This window comes from Motacilla alba, chromosome 11 (genome assembly GCF_015832195.1).
Source record: "Motacilla alba alba isolate MOTALB_02 chromosome 11, Motacilla_alba_V1.0_pri, whole genome shotgun sequence".
NCBI classification, from domain to species: domain Eukaryota; kingdom Metazoa; phylum Chordata; class Aves; order Passeriformes; family Motacillidae; genus Motacilla; species Motacilla alba.
The window spans coordinates 14640925-14656197 of record NC_052026.1 but is presented as its reverse complement, the minus strand read 5'-3'; the positions used below and the strand labels follow the sequence as shown (position 1 = coordinate 14656197).

The 15273-nt window shown below is 58.1% G+C and overlaps 1 protein-coding gene and 1 long non-coding RNA gene across 3 annotated transcripts; one reads left to right on the top strand and one right to left on the bottom strand.

The window, feature by feature from the left end:
• Positions 1-49: 49 nt before the first annotated feature.
• Positions 50-14908, bottom strand: LOC119705672 (adhesion G-protein coupled receptor G1-like). 2 transcript variants are annotated; one of them, XM_038148390.1, is made up of 14 exons: positions 14887-14908; positions 6917-7003; positions 5985-6410; positions 5380-5503; positions 5151-5298; positions 4939-5067; positions 4600-4716; positions 3995-4040; positions 3548-3648; positions 3349-3464; positions 2046-2320; positions 1325-1436; positions 851-1119; positions 50-683 (listed from the first exon to the last, which is right to left on the bottom strand). In XM_038148390.1, the coding sequence occupies exons 2-14, from the start codon at positions 6954-6956 to the stop codon at positions 577-579; spliced, it is 2010 nt and encodes a 669-aa protein (XP_038004318.1). In that variant the 5' UTR covers positions 6957-7003; positions 14887-14908; the 3' UTR covers positions 50-576. The 2 variants fall into 2 exon arrangements, with proteins under 2 accessions (XP_038004318.1, XP_038004317.1); XM_038148389.1 differs by lacking the exon at positions 14887-14908 and adding an exon at positions 12239-12733.
• LOC119705675 lies at positions 12732-14098 on the top strand. The gene is made up of 2 exons (XR_005258294.1): positions 12732-13168; positions 13342-14098. It is a non-coding gene; the product is annotated as an uncharacterized LOC119705675 (long non-coding RNA).
• Positions 14909-15273: the final 365 nt, after the last annotated feature.

The window sequence follows — 15273 nt, the reverse complement described above, 5'->3', positions numbered from 1 at the left end:
CATCGGAGAGCCCACCAACGCACCAAGCAGAGACCCCAGTGAGCCACACTCTGAGAAAAACACTTTAATGGGCACAAATCTGGTGTGCAGGCATGCTCACTGAACTCCTACATCACCCAAAAATAGACATTCACCAAAATAACAAAAATAGATTATTTCAGCTGCCTGAGAGTGCGGCAGGGGCAGAGTCATTCTGTCTTCCCTGGGGAAGGACCCTCATGGTGACCATCAGCAAGGGCTGAAAACTGAGCCTTTCCCACCCACCACTCCTGGCCTCAGGATGTGGGAGGACATCCAAAGGCACTGGGGACCTTGTCCCTGCCCCTTCCACTTTTTACAGCCCCCACTGCCCAAGTAAGCATCCCTCCCTCCCTCCTTCCCTCCCTCTTGCCCCAAGGGTGCCAAGCCAGTCAGGATGAGACAATTGAGGAGGAGCCAGCAGAGAGGGGGGTGGCTGGCCCCACTGTGGGTCCCTGGGTTCCTTGTGGTGCTACAGGGCAAATGCAGATGGTGTGGTCCTTTCTTGTGGCCGTCCTTGGCATGAGGAGCTCTGGCACGGCACAGGCACCACGGGGCTCAGCTGCTGCTGGGCTGCAGCTTGGCACTGTCAGAGCTGCTCTGAGAGTCAGGGGACTTCCTCGCCTGCAGCACCATGGTCCAGTACCAGAGGAAGATGAGGAAACCTGGCAGAGGGGAGAGGAAGCATGGGTGAGCCCCCCTTGAGGGACAAACCACAGCTGAGAGCGAGCCACCCAGCCGGCCAGAGCTCATCCTGCACACCGTCACCACCCCACCAACACCCCGTGAAAATCCTGGTGCTCTTTAGAGGAGCCCAGAGTCACAGGCTCACCTTGGAGGGAGTTGATGATGGTGAAGATGTAGAGGGAGACAAGGGAGAACACACCGGAGGTGAAGGAGAAGAAGATCAGTGCCCAGGGGATGCCCAGCAGGATGCTCAGCCCAAAGAGGGCCAGGACGTGCTTGAGCTTGTGACCATTTTTGTTCTGCCGGAGGATCTCCCGTACCATGGCCCCCAGCATGACCGAGTTAAAGAGGAACACCAGGCTGAAGAAACCCAGGTTCACGGAGTTATGGATCAGTGGGCTCGTGATCCAGCACCTGGAGGGAGAAGAAAGGGCAGAGGGTTACACTGTGTCCTCCCACGGGGTCATGAGGAGGGGCTGGGAGAAGCACAGAAGTGTGGTGCCAGCCCAGCACCCAGGGAGGGCACAAAAGCCCAGAAAAGCCCCAGGCCATGGTGAAGGTTTAGCCAGCTGACTTTACCTACGACCAGAGCCCAGGTAACCCACAGGCCATGACTTACATGGTAGCGTTGGTGGTTCTGCCGTCAATGGATTCGGAGATGGGAATGGAGACGGGGCCGTAGTTCGTCCAGCTAGCCAGCAGGATTGTCATCACGCAGAAGAAAGGCAGCCCTGGGTGGAAAGAGCAGAGTGAAGTGGCTGCCCTACTCCCTGGCCTTTGGACCTTCTGGAAGGACTTGTTGGCCCTTTCTCCCTGCACAGAGCACAGGCAAACATCCTCCCTCCCAAAGGGAAACCAGGGGTGGGACACACAGCAAAGGCACGTGGCATCAGCCCCAGGCTGGGAGGGAGCAGTGCAGCGCTGACCCCGGCTGGGCACCTCCCAGGGATGTGGAGCTTTGGCCATAAAGGATCACAAGATCTCCCTGCCATGACCTCAGCCCAGAGCATGGCAGAGAAGCACGGGCGCTTCCTGCATCCAGCCCTGGGCTGCCCTGGAGGTTTTCTTCCAGAAAGAAAGAATCCTATTGCTATTTAAAGATCCCCAGTAGTGGCTCTCACAGATGTTCCTGGCTGGGTGACCCCCCAGGATGACCCACCCTTGCTTTAGCACCAGCTTCTGCTCTCAGCCTTCAAGTCTCCTCCTCCACCAAGGTTCTTGACAGACATCTGCTCCCTCACAGCTGTGTCTCCGTCCCCATCCAGGCATTGCATCCAGTGGGAAAGTCCTACCCGAGTGCCCCTCCACCCTCAGGGTGCCTCTGCCTCCCCCAAGCTCACCCCAGCCAACCAGGCAGAGCTTGAGGAGGAAGTGGTCGTGGTAGGCGTTGAAGACTTCGATCACAAGCCGGTAGAGGTTGTAGCCCTCAATGCCCATCCAGGTGAGGCAGCTCAGGAGTGAGAAGTGCAGAAACAGCCCCCCGGCTCTGCAGATGGCCTCGCTGTTGCTGGCAGCCAAGTGCTCAGATATGAGGAAGGTGACGTCCAGGAGGAAGATGGCAGCCAGCAGGTTCATGTGGATGTGCATGCTCGTGATCTGGTCTCGCTGTTTGCTTCTGGAGAATCAAAGGGAGCAGAACTCGCCACCGTGCCTGGCCAGCACCAGTGGTGCCCACAACACCCCACAGCCCTGCACAGGGCACCTTGCCCCAGCAGAAGAGCAAGGAGACTCTTTGGCAGTGCCAGGGACTGAGAGACCGACCCCACTGAGAGACCACCCATCCCACGTGCAAATCCAGCCCCTGCAGCTGACCCTGCATTGAAGTGCTCAAAGGGCTGAAGCACTTTTCCTGTGGAGGCAGGCTGAGTGAGTTTGGCTTGTGCAGCCTGGAGAAAGCTCCAGGGAGACCTTAAAGCACTTTCCAGTGCCTAAAGAGAGCTGGAAAAGGACTTTGGACAAGGGCATGGATTGGCAGGACAAGGGGGAATGGCTTCAGTCTGAGGGCAGGTTTAGTTTAGATATTCAGAAGAAATTCTTCCCTGTGAGGGTGGTGAGGCCCCGGCCCAGGTTGCCCAGAGAAGTTGTGGATGCCCCATCCCTGGAATTGTTCAAGGCCAAGTTGCATGGAGTTCTGAGCAACCTGGTGTAGTGGAATGTGTCCCTGCCCAGGGCAGGGGGCTTGGAAATGAATGATCTTTCAGTCCCTTCCAACCCAAACCATTCTATATTTCTATGATTCTAAGATTTCAGGTCTGAATCATCCACTTAGGACCAGTGACATGACTCAGGAGAAGACACTCATGTTCTCCTCCAGGTCCTTGAAAAGATCTTTGCAGACTTCTGCTTGCTGCATCCATAACAATCAAGAAGATTCTCCAAAATCATTGAAAAGAGTTGGTATTTCTGAGCATCCCTGCATTGAAAAGAGCTGGTATTTCTGAGCTGGTATTTCTGAGCACCCTGCAGGAGGCCTGGCAGAGAGGGTGGATCCTGGACAGGAGAACTCTGCTTTCTTCAAACAAGGCTCCTTCATGATGCTTCTATCCAGGCCACCAACTGCTTGGAGAGCTTGTGCCCACCCAGGGGTTCATGGCCAGGGACAGGATGCAGACAGGGAGCGTGGGGTGAACCATCAGACTGTACCTGAAGTAGAGGAAGAAAATGGTGCAAACGGATGCCAAAGCCGAGATCAGGCAGCCAACATCGGTTATGATACTCAGGTAATTCCTGTGCACAGAGGTGATCTCTGGAGAGGAAACCTGAGGAGGAGGAGGAAAGAGAGATGGTGAGGAAGAGCACCACTGGGAATTAAGTGAGGGATCTGAGGGAAGGTGCTACCCACCATGAGCACAGCAAAGTAGGTGAGGTGGTTGCACCTGCACTCTGTCTGGCTGCTCCCTGTCACTGTGGTACACCCATAGCTGTCCCAGCTCCCAGAACTGGCTGCGCAAGAGAAAGGGAGAGCATGGTGAGCAGCAGGAACATCTGCCATGGCCTAAAGCATCTTCAGGGCAAGCTGTCCATGGAAAGGGGAAGAACAAGAGCGGGGGGTCCCAGCTTGTCCCGGGCCAAGCACACATACTCAAAATAGCCCCTTCAGCACAGGAGCCATCCCTAGGGAAGGGGAAGGCTCTTAGGTTAGCTCTGGAGGGAAAAAAATGACATCAGCCCTGTGGGAATGGCTTACGGAAATGGAGCAAGGAAGGGAGGTGCAGAGCAACCTTCACCCTGCTGGTGGGGCTGTGGTACCTTGCAAAAAGGGCCTGACTTCACTCCCAGGGGCACTCACCAGAGGTGTCCTCCTGCCAGAAGACGCACAGTGGGGTCACGTTCCTCTGCAACGACAAAACCACAGGCCCTGGTCAGGATGCAGCTGTGGGTCTGTTGCCTGCCCAGCACTTTTGATAGGGCACAACACGGGGCAGGAGACAAGATGGTCTCAGGAGACAAACTGTGACTTGGATAAACCAGACTCCTCCTAGAATGGCAGTGGGCTCCAGGCAGAGCCACTCTGTAAACAACTGATGGAGCAGGTACCTCCTTCCAGATCCTCTTTTCCAAACAAAGGGTTCAGCTTTGAGCAGGCACCTGGCAGAGCCATGAATGAGCCAAGGGCCTGCTAACACAGCGTGCCCCAGCCCTGGTGACCGTGCTGGATACGACACATCTGCCATGAGGCATCTCCTGGAGAGGGGAAGGCAGTGCCAGCACCAGTGCACACAGTCAAGCCATGATTGTGATACTGCCCCAGAAGACACAGCAGACCCTGCACAAGCAGGCCATGGGCACGGACCTGCTGGATTGCGACCCCACTCTAAGCTGGCAGGGTCTGAGCCCTCCTTCCCCCTCCATTCCTGGTGGGATCAGGTTCTATGAGGCTGTTTCCCCACCTACCGGCAGCTGGTCATGGAAGAAAGTGAGGACCACTGGGTCGGAGAGGTTGGCCACCACTGTGTCCACCAGGGAGATGCTGACCACCTTGTCACCCAGGACGTGGCTGCTGTTTTCATCCTGTTGGAGAAGAGGAGGCAGTGGCAGTGTGGGAAGGGAGAGCTGCCAGGTGTGAAGCAGAGGACAGTGCCCAAGAAGAAGGTCCCGTGCCTTTACCCATCAAGCTTTTAGCTCATCTTTGAAGCACTTTCTCCCTGTGAGCAGCAGCAGCACCCTGGTCTGCTGGCCCCCCTGCAGGCCAGTACCATGGGACACCCAGCCTGCCACTCACATGGGCATTACCTGGAACATGGTCTGCCTGCTGATGTCCATGACGAGCACCCTGTGCTCCACCACCTCCTCCCGCTCCGTCACCATCATGAACAGGCTGCTTGGCAGGGCCACTGTGAATCCCTGGACCTCCCCACTCTCCTGCAAAGAAAGACTCATCAGGAAAGTGGTGTAGAGAGAGCATGATGGGCCAAGAGCACTAGGGCAGACTTTCCAGGACCCACCTCTCTCTGGGAAGGAAAGGTCAGGTGCTGAGGAGCCCGGCTGGGCTGGACCCTCAGGACGGTCGCGTGCACCGTGGCCTCCCCAAAGGTCTGGTTCTGCCCTTCCAGCTCCACCTTGGCCAGCATCTCCTCCAGCTCCCCAAGTTTGCTGTTGGGGAAGGGGCACAGTGAGCTGGGTGCAGCGGGCATGCCTTGGCAGCAGCAGCAATGGGCTGAGCTGGGAACTCACCGCCGGAGCCTCTGCTGTTCCGTGGCCCCCGGGGCTGCTGCCAGGGGCTGGGCAATGAGGCTGTCCAGGGCAGCGAGCTGCTCCTCCACATCCTGCTCCCAGACAGGCATGCTCTCTGGAGAGGCTGGGGGAAAGGAAATGCCATGAAATGCATGGGCAGCTTTGGCTTCCTTATGCCCCAAACTAACTGGCGGTGCCCTGGTGGGAACAGAAAGCAGAGGGCTTCAAGGTGATCCCAAGCCAGGAAAGCTGATAGTGACTCCAACCCCCAGGGCTTTCCTGCCACCCACAACTCAGTTCCCACTGAGGCCATGGGGACCTCATGGTGGAGACTGGACCCTGAGAAACCACTGCAAAGACCTCAATTTTCTGGGATTTTGGGCAGCATTTTGAAAATCTCCACCTTTAGGGATGCTGGGTACCAGGCCTGTCTTTGGGCTGCTTCAAGAAAACCTACATCCCCTTCAATCACCCTTCAGCTATCTTCATATCACCAGGCTAAACCACACACTGGGAAACAACCAGTGCTCTGATGATGACTAGGGAACAGGCTGGGGATAAAACAACCCTTGAATTTCATTAAAATAACATTAAATTGCATTTACCAGGGAAGAAGTATGTAGCATTAGCATCCAGGGAGGTGTTCTTCCCGCCCTTTATGATATAAGACACATTGAAGATGAAGGCTCTGGTTCTTTCACTCTTCTGAGTCTCCTGTCCCCAGGGGATGCTCCTGGATGTGTCCCCACCCAGGGGGATGGTCTGCTTCCCATACACCAGCTGCAGGGTCCTGTTGGACTCAAACCAGTAGATGCAGAAGCGGTACCTGCCCAAGGTGGGGGGCAACCTGTACTTGTAGTAAGAGTTTCTCCTGCTGGGCAAAAAGGGCCTTTTTATTATCAGTGCCTGGGCCGTGTTCTCGATGGAGATGGTGGCAGGGCCGTGCTCGTAGATGGCAGAGCTCTCCTGGGTCTGGTTTCGGTCCCCACAGAAGCGAAAATCCTCTTCCCTGTGGGCATTGGCTCCCCCCCCTGCGTTGTGCAAGCACACAGAGACAGCAGATCAGCTGCAGGGACAGCCAGCCCTGCAAACACCACAGCCCTGCAGCAGCTGTCACACGTGGCACGCCAGGCTCTCCACCCCAGTTATCACAACCCCGTCCTACAGGCTGAGTGACACCAGTCACGTCCCCAGTGTCACAGCCATGCTGCAAGGGTCTGCCAGAGCCCTTTGGGCAACAGGACCTCCTGTCTTTCAGGGACACCCTCTCCCATGTGCCACCACCCACATCAGCAGACACTGAAAGAGGATCTGTCCATTCCCAGGAGGGATGGATGGATGGAGGCCACCTCCTTTCCCTGGAAAGGACACATTCTGCCCGAGACCCACCAGAGGCACATCATCCTGTGAGATGTTTGACTTCTGTGGAAGCCTTGGTTGCACACATCTCATGGTGCCCCACAGCCCACGTTTTGGGGCTGCCAGTTACTCCCAGCAGCCCAAACCCAGCTCACCATCCCAAGGCAGGACAGTCTACCTTGGAGGAGGGAGAGAAGGAGCAGGAAGAGGACCTTCATCCCGGGCAGCTCTCTACCTTGGCTTGGCCTTCAAGGTGCAGCAGAGCCTGAAAGGGTACAAAGGGAAGGGGCCACGTGAGTTTTTGAGTATCCCCCATGCCATGAGGGAGAGCAAAGGCTGTGCAGGTGGGACACCAGCTGGTGTCACAGCCTCCAGGAGGAGCCAGGACCACTGGCCATCCAAGCTGGCTGTGGGCTGGAAGGATGGCAGAGGCTGGAAGCCCCTGAGCTTTTAGCATGGAGAGGGTGCCCCACCACTCCAACCAAAGAATCCACATAGGAGGGGTCCCCTCTTCCCCTCTCAGCTCCACATCTCAGTTAACACCCTGACTTGTTATCAAAAATGATAGGAACAGAAGGAAACTGTGGTTTCCTAATTCGCCAGCCCTGAAATTATTTTCTTGGATGTTTTCAGCTCCTGCAGATTAGCTGAGGAGCTGGGCACATTGCAAACCACTCCATCATTTCAGCCTGCAGAAACAGGCTCTCCCAGGCACATCCTGGCAACGCCAGCACAGCAACCATGGCTGCCCAAATCTGCTGCCCACAGCCAGCTGGGCCACATCCTGCACAGCCCCTTTGCCCAGCCCTTCATCTGGGACTCTGCTCCACCACCCTTTTCTTTGTCTTTGCACGAGGAAGGGCTTCTGTGACCTACGCCCAGGCCAGCGCTGAGCACCCTGAAGTGCTGCCACACGCCTGCACTCATCCAGCCACTCCCTTCACACATGCAGCCTTTCTCGATGTGCTTTCTGCCTGCTTCAGGCCACAAACTGCACCTCCAGCTCTGCTGGGATGCACCAAGTGTCACCTCCTGCTCACCCTGCTGTCACTTCAACCATGGGACACACCCTGCCAGGGTCTGGCAACCTGCAGAAGCCCCCCCAGCGTGGGTGGGAGCTGCTGGAGCAGCGGGCCAAGCCCAACACTTGTCAATGCCCAAAGTGAAGCCAGCGCCGGTGGCCACTGCTGCACCCCACTCCTGCACCGCTCTCAAACACCCCCCCAAAACCCCCCAAGCAGTCAAAACGGTTTTGTTTGCTGTGGTTTGTGCTGGGGCACCAACCAGCATCACCTGCAAAGGCTTACAGCTCTCCCAGATGCTCAAGAGTCATCAGATGCTTAATAACTCATTAGCAGATTTCTCCCACCAGCACAGGCTTTTCTGGAAGTTTCTCCAGCCAGCACAGATCCTGCACGGGGGTACAGCCCTCTCCCTGTCCTTCCCCATTTCTTGTGGCAATGCATCATCATCAGCGGGGGCTTCGGGTTGTTAATTAACCCGCTGCCACGGCCGTAACTAAGTGACACTAACGAGGCCTCCCAGTGTGAACTGGAGGGATATGGCACAGGCGTGACTTGGCAGGAGTAAATGGATTTGGATGAGGCTGGCACCCCAGTGCCTTGCTGTACACTTAGGAATCTCACATATATATCAAAAAAACACAGAGCTGGGGTGGCAAAATGCTGTGGGTGATGGAAAACACCTGGATCACTTAAAAGCAAGGGAGCTTCACGTGAATGCCAACCATGCTGAGGCAGCACAGAGCTGGCAGGCCCATAAAGCATCGCCTCTGGATGGGGAATGCTGAATCCTAATGAGCTTCAGCCCGTCCCACTGTGCTGACATCTTTAAGGTTTTATTGGGAAGGTTGGAGGGGAGGATCAGCCCCTTTCAGCCGTTACTCAACTGGGACCAGAAATCCCTGTGGGAAAGAGGGTGGGGGAGCCGGCATTTCCCCTCCGAGCCCTGTATGGTCCCGCTGGCCCGGCTCTGATTGCTGCTTCCTGAGCTGAACAATAGCAAGAGAAAATCCCCTGAAAATGGTTTCACGGTGAGAAACCACGGCTTCCATCCACGCTGGCAACGAGCACAGCAAAGGTAGCAAAGGATGTGCTGAGTTCTCGTCAGGGCTGACTCCTGCCTCGTCATCTTCCCATACCCGCATGGCAGTGGGGAAAAACTCCTGGCTTGGCCTCAAAATCAACCAGATGATGTTCAAAGAGGTGGCAGACACTCTGCCAGGGCTGCACAGCTTGGAGCAGGCTCTCTTGTCAGCAGAGAGGGAGGCTTATTCCTGGGCACCAGTTCTTATCCTCCCATCACCATTAACATACTGGCCTTGGAAAGAAAAGCCAAAGCATTATACTGAGGTCTCTAAACCTCAGGTGAATGGGGGCGGGAAGACTTAAAACCCCACAGACAAAAGGTGTTTACTACCGCCTTACTGCCTTCTGGGTGACTTGAGCAGGTATTTCAGCTGGTATTTAGGTTTTTGGAGGTGGCACGTGGCTTTTGGACATGACGTTTTTCCCAAGGAGAAGGGAAGATGCTCTGATGACTCAAACAAACACCGGAAGCAGGGAGATCCAGGAGCTTTTATCTGTTTTCCTTCCAGCTCCGTTAGGAGAGTGACACTCTGTTCCTGGAGATGTGAATGAGTCTGAAGCTCGTCACCACAGTGGGTTACTCAGCAGCACGGTGAGGAAACTGTGGCACAGAGAGGCAAGCCAGGATGGGCTCCTGGAGATGCAAAACAGCTTTGCACAACCAGCCCCTCGTCGTAGGGACCAAAAACAATGTGCCCTGGGTCTGGAGCTGTCCAAGGATGTGAGGACCCCATGGGGGTCCCCCTGCAAAGGGATGCCCCAGTGTCAGCATCTGAGTGCTTCACAAAGTGCCCTTGTGCTTGGGCAGTGGTGCGTGCCCACAGGGCCAGCCACACGTTATTCATGGCATTGGCATGTGATTCATGGCATTGGCATGTGATTCCCGGCACTGGGGGGCTTGGCTAGTGCCCGAGGAGTCGAGGGGCAGCTGCACTGTGCCAGCAGCCTGGCGGTGGCAAGCTGTGCCATGGGGTGCTTCACCTTTTCCCAGGCCGTGGCACTGCACAGAACACCCAGCACCTTCAAGATGAGTCTTGCCAACAGGATGAAATCAGATCTGATGGTGATTCCCACGGGAACGGCACAACTCCCTGCCAGATCTGTTCTTTGCCAGCCCCTGGCAGCCATCCCTCCTCACAAAGGCCTGGGGAGAACCAAGGAGAGGCTGGCACAGGCGCCTGCCAGTGCCTGGGGCTCCTGAGATGGAGCGTTTTTCTTAGAGCTGGAATTTTCTTAGAGCTAGAATTTCTAAATTCTAAATTTCTTAGAATTTAAAAAACTTCAAAAATTTTTTTTAAAAATTTCCATTTCCTAAAAAACACCACAAACAGAAGAATCACAGTGAACGAACCCAGCACTTCCTCCCATGACAGGGCAACACGGCACTCGCTCGGCGGCACGCGAAGCCTTGTGGCTTCAGCAGCAGCCACACCACACTCTGCAAAGGACCAGGTACACCTGCCCTGGGCTGAGGCTGACGTGACACAGTAACAGCACAGTGCAAAGACATCTCTGGCCACAGGGGAACAGACAGTTGTCCCCGCCACACACTCCCACCACAGTCTTCTTTGAGAGCAGCCCTGTTTCTCCTCCGGCACAACCCTCTTCCAAACCACTCCCTTGGGTTTCCAATGGCTCCCAAAACACCCTGTCCACTCCCTTGGGTTTCAAATGGCTCCCAAAACACCCTGTCCACTCCCGGGTCTTATCCTCCTTCACATGAACAAGGTCCTTGTCGCCTGCCTGTGCTGCAGGTGCCAGGGAAGGGAGGTGCAGAGCAGTGCAAAGCAGCCCAGGACCACCCCAAATCAGGTTCCCAGGTATTTGGCACAGAAAGCAAGGTGCTGGAGCCTTGCTACAGCCTGTTGCTGTACTGAGGGCAAAGTCTGCAGCACCCAAGGAGCCAGGTAACAGACTGTGGGCCTCCCAGATTCCTGCCAAACCCCAGCTGTCGGGCGAGCTGATGGGAAAGGAGCTGGTGAGTCCAAGAGCTCCTGAAAACAGGCGCCGGCAGGCTGTGCCCAGCTGGTCCCGTGCAGACACTGGCACGCTGGGAGGGACCCAGCCTGCTGTCTGTAAACCACACGGCTCTGCCCCTGCACCCACGGGTGCCACCGCAAGGTGCAGGCACGGCCAGCCCCAGGGATCCCCGTCCAGCCAACACACAGTTGCTTGCAAACCTGTTCCTCTGCAAATAGCAGCCCCCAGGCCGCAGGATTAAGAGCTGGACTGCAACCAAGTATGCAGCATTTTCAGGCCTTGGCTTAATTTGCATGGGAGCTGTGAACCCAGCAAGGGACACGGCAAACCCCACCGTGGCTGCAGTCCCGGGCTCAAAGGATTTGCCCCCCACCCATCTCCGAAACACTCCTGGCTCCCCACTGGTGGTGGAGCTTGTGAGGAGGGTGGGATGGGGGTGGGGGGGTTATTGCAGCCCTCAGACCATGAAATGAGCTTTGGCTGCCTTCCCTCCCCAACAGCCATTCGGACTTGCTGCCAGGAGGTTATTCCAGGAGACTTCATTTCAATTCTCCAGCTGGTCTCACTGAGTTTTGCTGGTCTCTCTGGAGGGGCAGCACAGGCAGCAGGTAGAGACCACCCCAAGCATCCTACATCCCATATCCCGCACCGACATGCCAGGACCGGCAGCAGCAAACTGGGATGTTGCAGGAGGAATCCTCCCAAAAGGCATTTTAGGGAAGGGAGATCATCCTGTTGAGACATGCCAGCGATCCCACGGGATGCTGCACCCTCCGCCGGGAGGGAGGAAAGGAAGGAATGAGGTGTGCTGGTGGTTCCCATAAAGTGGGAAGCAATGGCCACACACCGGCGGGGTTTGGTGCAGCTCAGCCCTGCCGCTGGCAGCAGCCCGGAGCAGCCGCTGCCGGGCAGCTGAGTGGCTTCGTGGCTCCATGGCCCAGGAATCCAGCCTGGCTCCGGGGCAGGGGAGTGCGAGTCCCATGGAGCGGGGATGAAGGCTGGTTTCGCAGACAACCGGCACCATGGCCGCGAGCAGAGTCCCGGGCCCTGCCCAGCCGGGCACATCAAACACACCGCTGAGCCCCGCAGCCGGACCGGGGAGCCGCTCAGGGCCCCATGGAGACCCCTCCGCTCCATCCAGGCTGCTCCCTGCCCGAGCGAGCCGGGGCGCTGCCCGGTGTCCCCGTCCGCGCGGAGCCCCCAGCCCCGCCGGGCTGCCCCAGCCCCGGCTGGCTCCCGCCCCGTTCCCTCCCGTCCCGCCGCTCTGCCCGCGCCCGGAGTGCCGCAGCATCCCCTCGGCCCCCGGTGCCGGGCACACGCCCCTGGACGCGGCTCCGGGACCCCCACGGCGGACCCCGGGCTCCGCGATCCTCCCTCGTCCGCGGCTCAGCCGCTCCCCGCTGCCCCCATACCTGGAGTCGGGGCGGGCTCGGCCCGGCACCGCCCGGCTCCGCTGGGCTCCGCTGGGCTGGCACGGCTCGGCACGGCTCGGCTCGGCTCGGCTCAGCGGCACTGCGCACCTCGCAGCCCGGCTGGCTCAGCGCCGTGCCCCGGGAGCTGCGCCCCGCCCCGTCCCCCCGGCGGGCGGTGACTCAGCGGGGCGGTACCGGGACTGTTCCCCCCGCGCCGACCCCTCCGAGACCCCCGCGATCCCTGCGGGAGCCGCGGGGTCACCGCCGTCGGTCACGGCACCTGCCCGGTTCTGCTCGGCCCGGTTCAGCTCGACCCGGCTCAGCACCTCGCAGCCCGGCTCGGCTCAGAGCACTATCCCGGGACCAGCGGCCCCACCCCGTTCCCCCGGCGAGACCCTCCGAGATCGCTGCGGGGGCTGCGGGGCCGCTGCCCTCGGTCACGGCACCTGCCCAGCGAGCCCCGGGCCGGGAGCACCGGGGGGCACCGGCACCGGCACCGGCACCGGCACCGGCACCGGCGTGGGCTGGCGCAGCTCCGCCGGGCAGCCGGGCGTGCCGTGTCCCGTCGCCCTTCAGCTGCGGGCTGGCGGGCGTCCAGCGGCGGAGCCAGCAGGCTGCACGCCTGACTGCCAACGGGATTAAAAAATAACAATTAATAGGAAAGCAGCCGGGACGGAGCGTCCCGGTGACCCCTGTCCCGCTCCCCGCAGGGTGCGAGGGAGGAAAGGAGCCGGGCAAGGAGCCCAGATCGCAGGAGAGGGATAGGAGAGGGATACGCAGCGCTCCCCTGGAGCAGGTGGGCCGGGATGTGCGGTGTAGAGCCTGGATGCGACCGCAGCGCCCTCACCCCGCGCCCCAAGGCTGGAGATGGGCGCACTAACCCTCCGTGGGAGCTGCGCTGGAAGCGCCGAGGCAGCGCTGTTGGAGCGGGTAAAGCTGCCAAGCTGCACCCAGCCCTTTGTGTGCGCCCCGGGAAACAGCCGGGCTGGACAAAGCCCAGACGGAGGGAGCGGGGCGGGGGGAGAGCTCCGGGAAGTGCCCTGGGTAAATAGTTGCTCTTGCAGATATTTTCAATGGTTTGAAAGAGACTTTTCTTTCTGCAGGGGGAAGGGTGGAAACAACTTCCCTCTCCAGCAGGAAAGGTGATGGACCTTGATCCACAAGGATCGTGCCAGCAAGGTGCCGCGGCTGCGTTGGGATCCCTGGAGCAGGGGACAACCCGCGCTTTTGCATCGCCCCACTGCCTGGTTGAATTTCCAGCTCCGAGCCCGAATTTCCCTGGCTGCCACGGGACGAGGCTCCCATGGGAAGCAGCTCACATGGCCGGACCGTGGCTAAAGCGGCCGGAGCGTGGCTAACAGAGCTCCTTTGAAGTGCGGCCGTCCCCACGCCTCGGGGAGCGGGGCGAGCTCCGGAACGCACGCTCAGAGCAGCCAGAGCCGCGGGAGCGCCGCGGAGAGCCGAGCCTCCCACCGCGGGTCATCCCGACCGGCTCCTTGGGGAAACCCATAAATCCACCTCCCGGGAATAGCTCTGCTAACCCAGGCTTGGGCTCTCCTGGAGAGGGGAACTAGGTGCAGACCCCTCGGAATAGCGAGGAAAGGAATTTTTGCTGCTGTTCGTGGAACAAAGAGTCTTTTGTCGATGCTATCGGGAGTTATTTTTAGGTCAACGCCTGCACTTGCTGGTGTTGTCGGGATTATCTGTGAGTCGACAGACCTTCAAAGACTCTGCCTGAGCACGAAGAGGGAGGAAATCCTTGTGTTGTCTCTTGGAAGGGACATTTGCCCTTGGACTCGGCCTGATAAGGGTTTATTGCTTTAACTGGGGAATTCCTATGAATGCCCTACAACTTCTTAAGAGTCCTAAGAGCTCCTAAATCCATTAAAGCGCCTAAATATGCTTAAAGTTCCTGAAAGATCCTGAAAGCTCTGAAAGCTCCTAAAGCCCTAAAATGTCCCAAAAACCCTACAACATCCTAAATGCCCTAAAATCCCATAAGCCCTAAAAGTTCCTGAATATCCTTGAAGTTCCTAAAACCCCTAAAATTACTAAAAGCCCTTAGAGTTTCTAAACCTCCTAAAAGTTTCTAAAAGCCCCAAAAGTTTCCAAAAAGCCCTAAAGTTCCCAAAACCCTTTCAATTTCCTAAAAGCTCTAAAAGCCACAAAAGAACCCTAAGACTTCCAAAATCCTCTAAAAGCCCTAAATCTTCCTAAAAGCTCCTCGAGGCTCCGGCGGCGGGCGGGAGGGAGGGAGCGTGCCAGCGGATCGCGGCGGCGGGGCGAGGGGATGGGCAGACTCCGGCAGGAGAGGGCACGTCGCACCGGGCTGCTGCCAAACGAGGGAGATGAGCGTGGGCAGGGGAGCCCTGGCGCCGACTGCAGCCGGGGGCTGTGCCAGCCCCACTGCCCAGCGGTGCCAGGGTGCCCAGACCCCCTCAAAGCCTCTTGGGGCCCCCCAGCAAAGTGCCACCATAAGCAGGGCTCAGCCCAGCTCCGGTGGACGGAGGAGGGTGAGGATGAGGAAGCAGAAGGGGGCTGGTGGGAGGGGATGCCCCTAGATCTCTCATCCAAATCTGGTGAGCAATGCCGGGACAGCCTGGGGAGTCTCGGAGGGTGGTGTGCCTCATTAGGGGAGTGCCTGTTACCTTTGAGCGGCTGCGGGTGTTCGTGCTCCCCCCTTGCTGCTGCTCCATCTCCTCCGCCTTCCTCCCGGAAAAACATCCGGTGGGGAGGTGGGTTCGCCCCACCCCACGCCGGGATTTCTCCCTCAGCGATAACAGCGACACAACAGGTGCCAGGGCAGTAAAACCCGAACCCGTGGGCACAGCAACAAACCCGGATTATTTGTTTAGGCTCGGCTTTGCAAATAAACCCCCGGTGGTGTCAGGGAAGTCTGGGGGAAAATTGGTCCCCGGGGGTGTCTGCAGGAGCACCAGGTGAGGATGCTCCCGCGGGATGCAGTAACTGGGCTCATCAGCTCCCCAGCAGACAAGTCCCAAAAGCAGATCCCAAAATGGAGCCAAGGTCTTCTC

Excerpts from the sequence above, each read along its gene's own strand:
- LOC119705672 (XM_038148390.1), bottom strand. The coding sequence starts at position 6,956 with ATGAAGGTCCTCTTCCTGCTCCTTCTCTCCCTCCTCCAAG. Across the intron at positions 6,411-6,916 it reads CCTTCTCTCCCTCCTCCAAG|GGGGGGGAGCCAATGCCCAC; the intron begins GTAGACTGTCCT and ends TGCACAACGCAG. Across the intron at positions 5,068-5,150 it reads CCTTTCCTTCCCAGAGAGAG|GAGAGTGGGGAGGTCCAGGG; the intron begins GTGGGTCCTGGA and ends CTTTCTTTGCAG.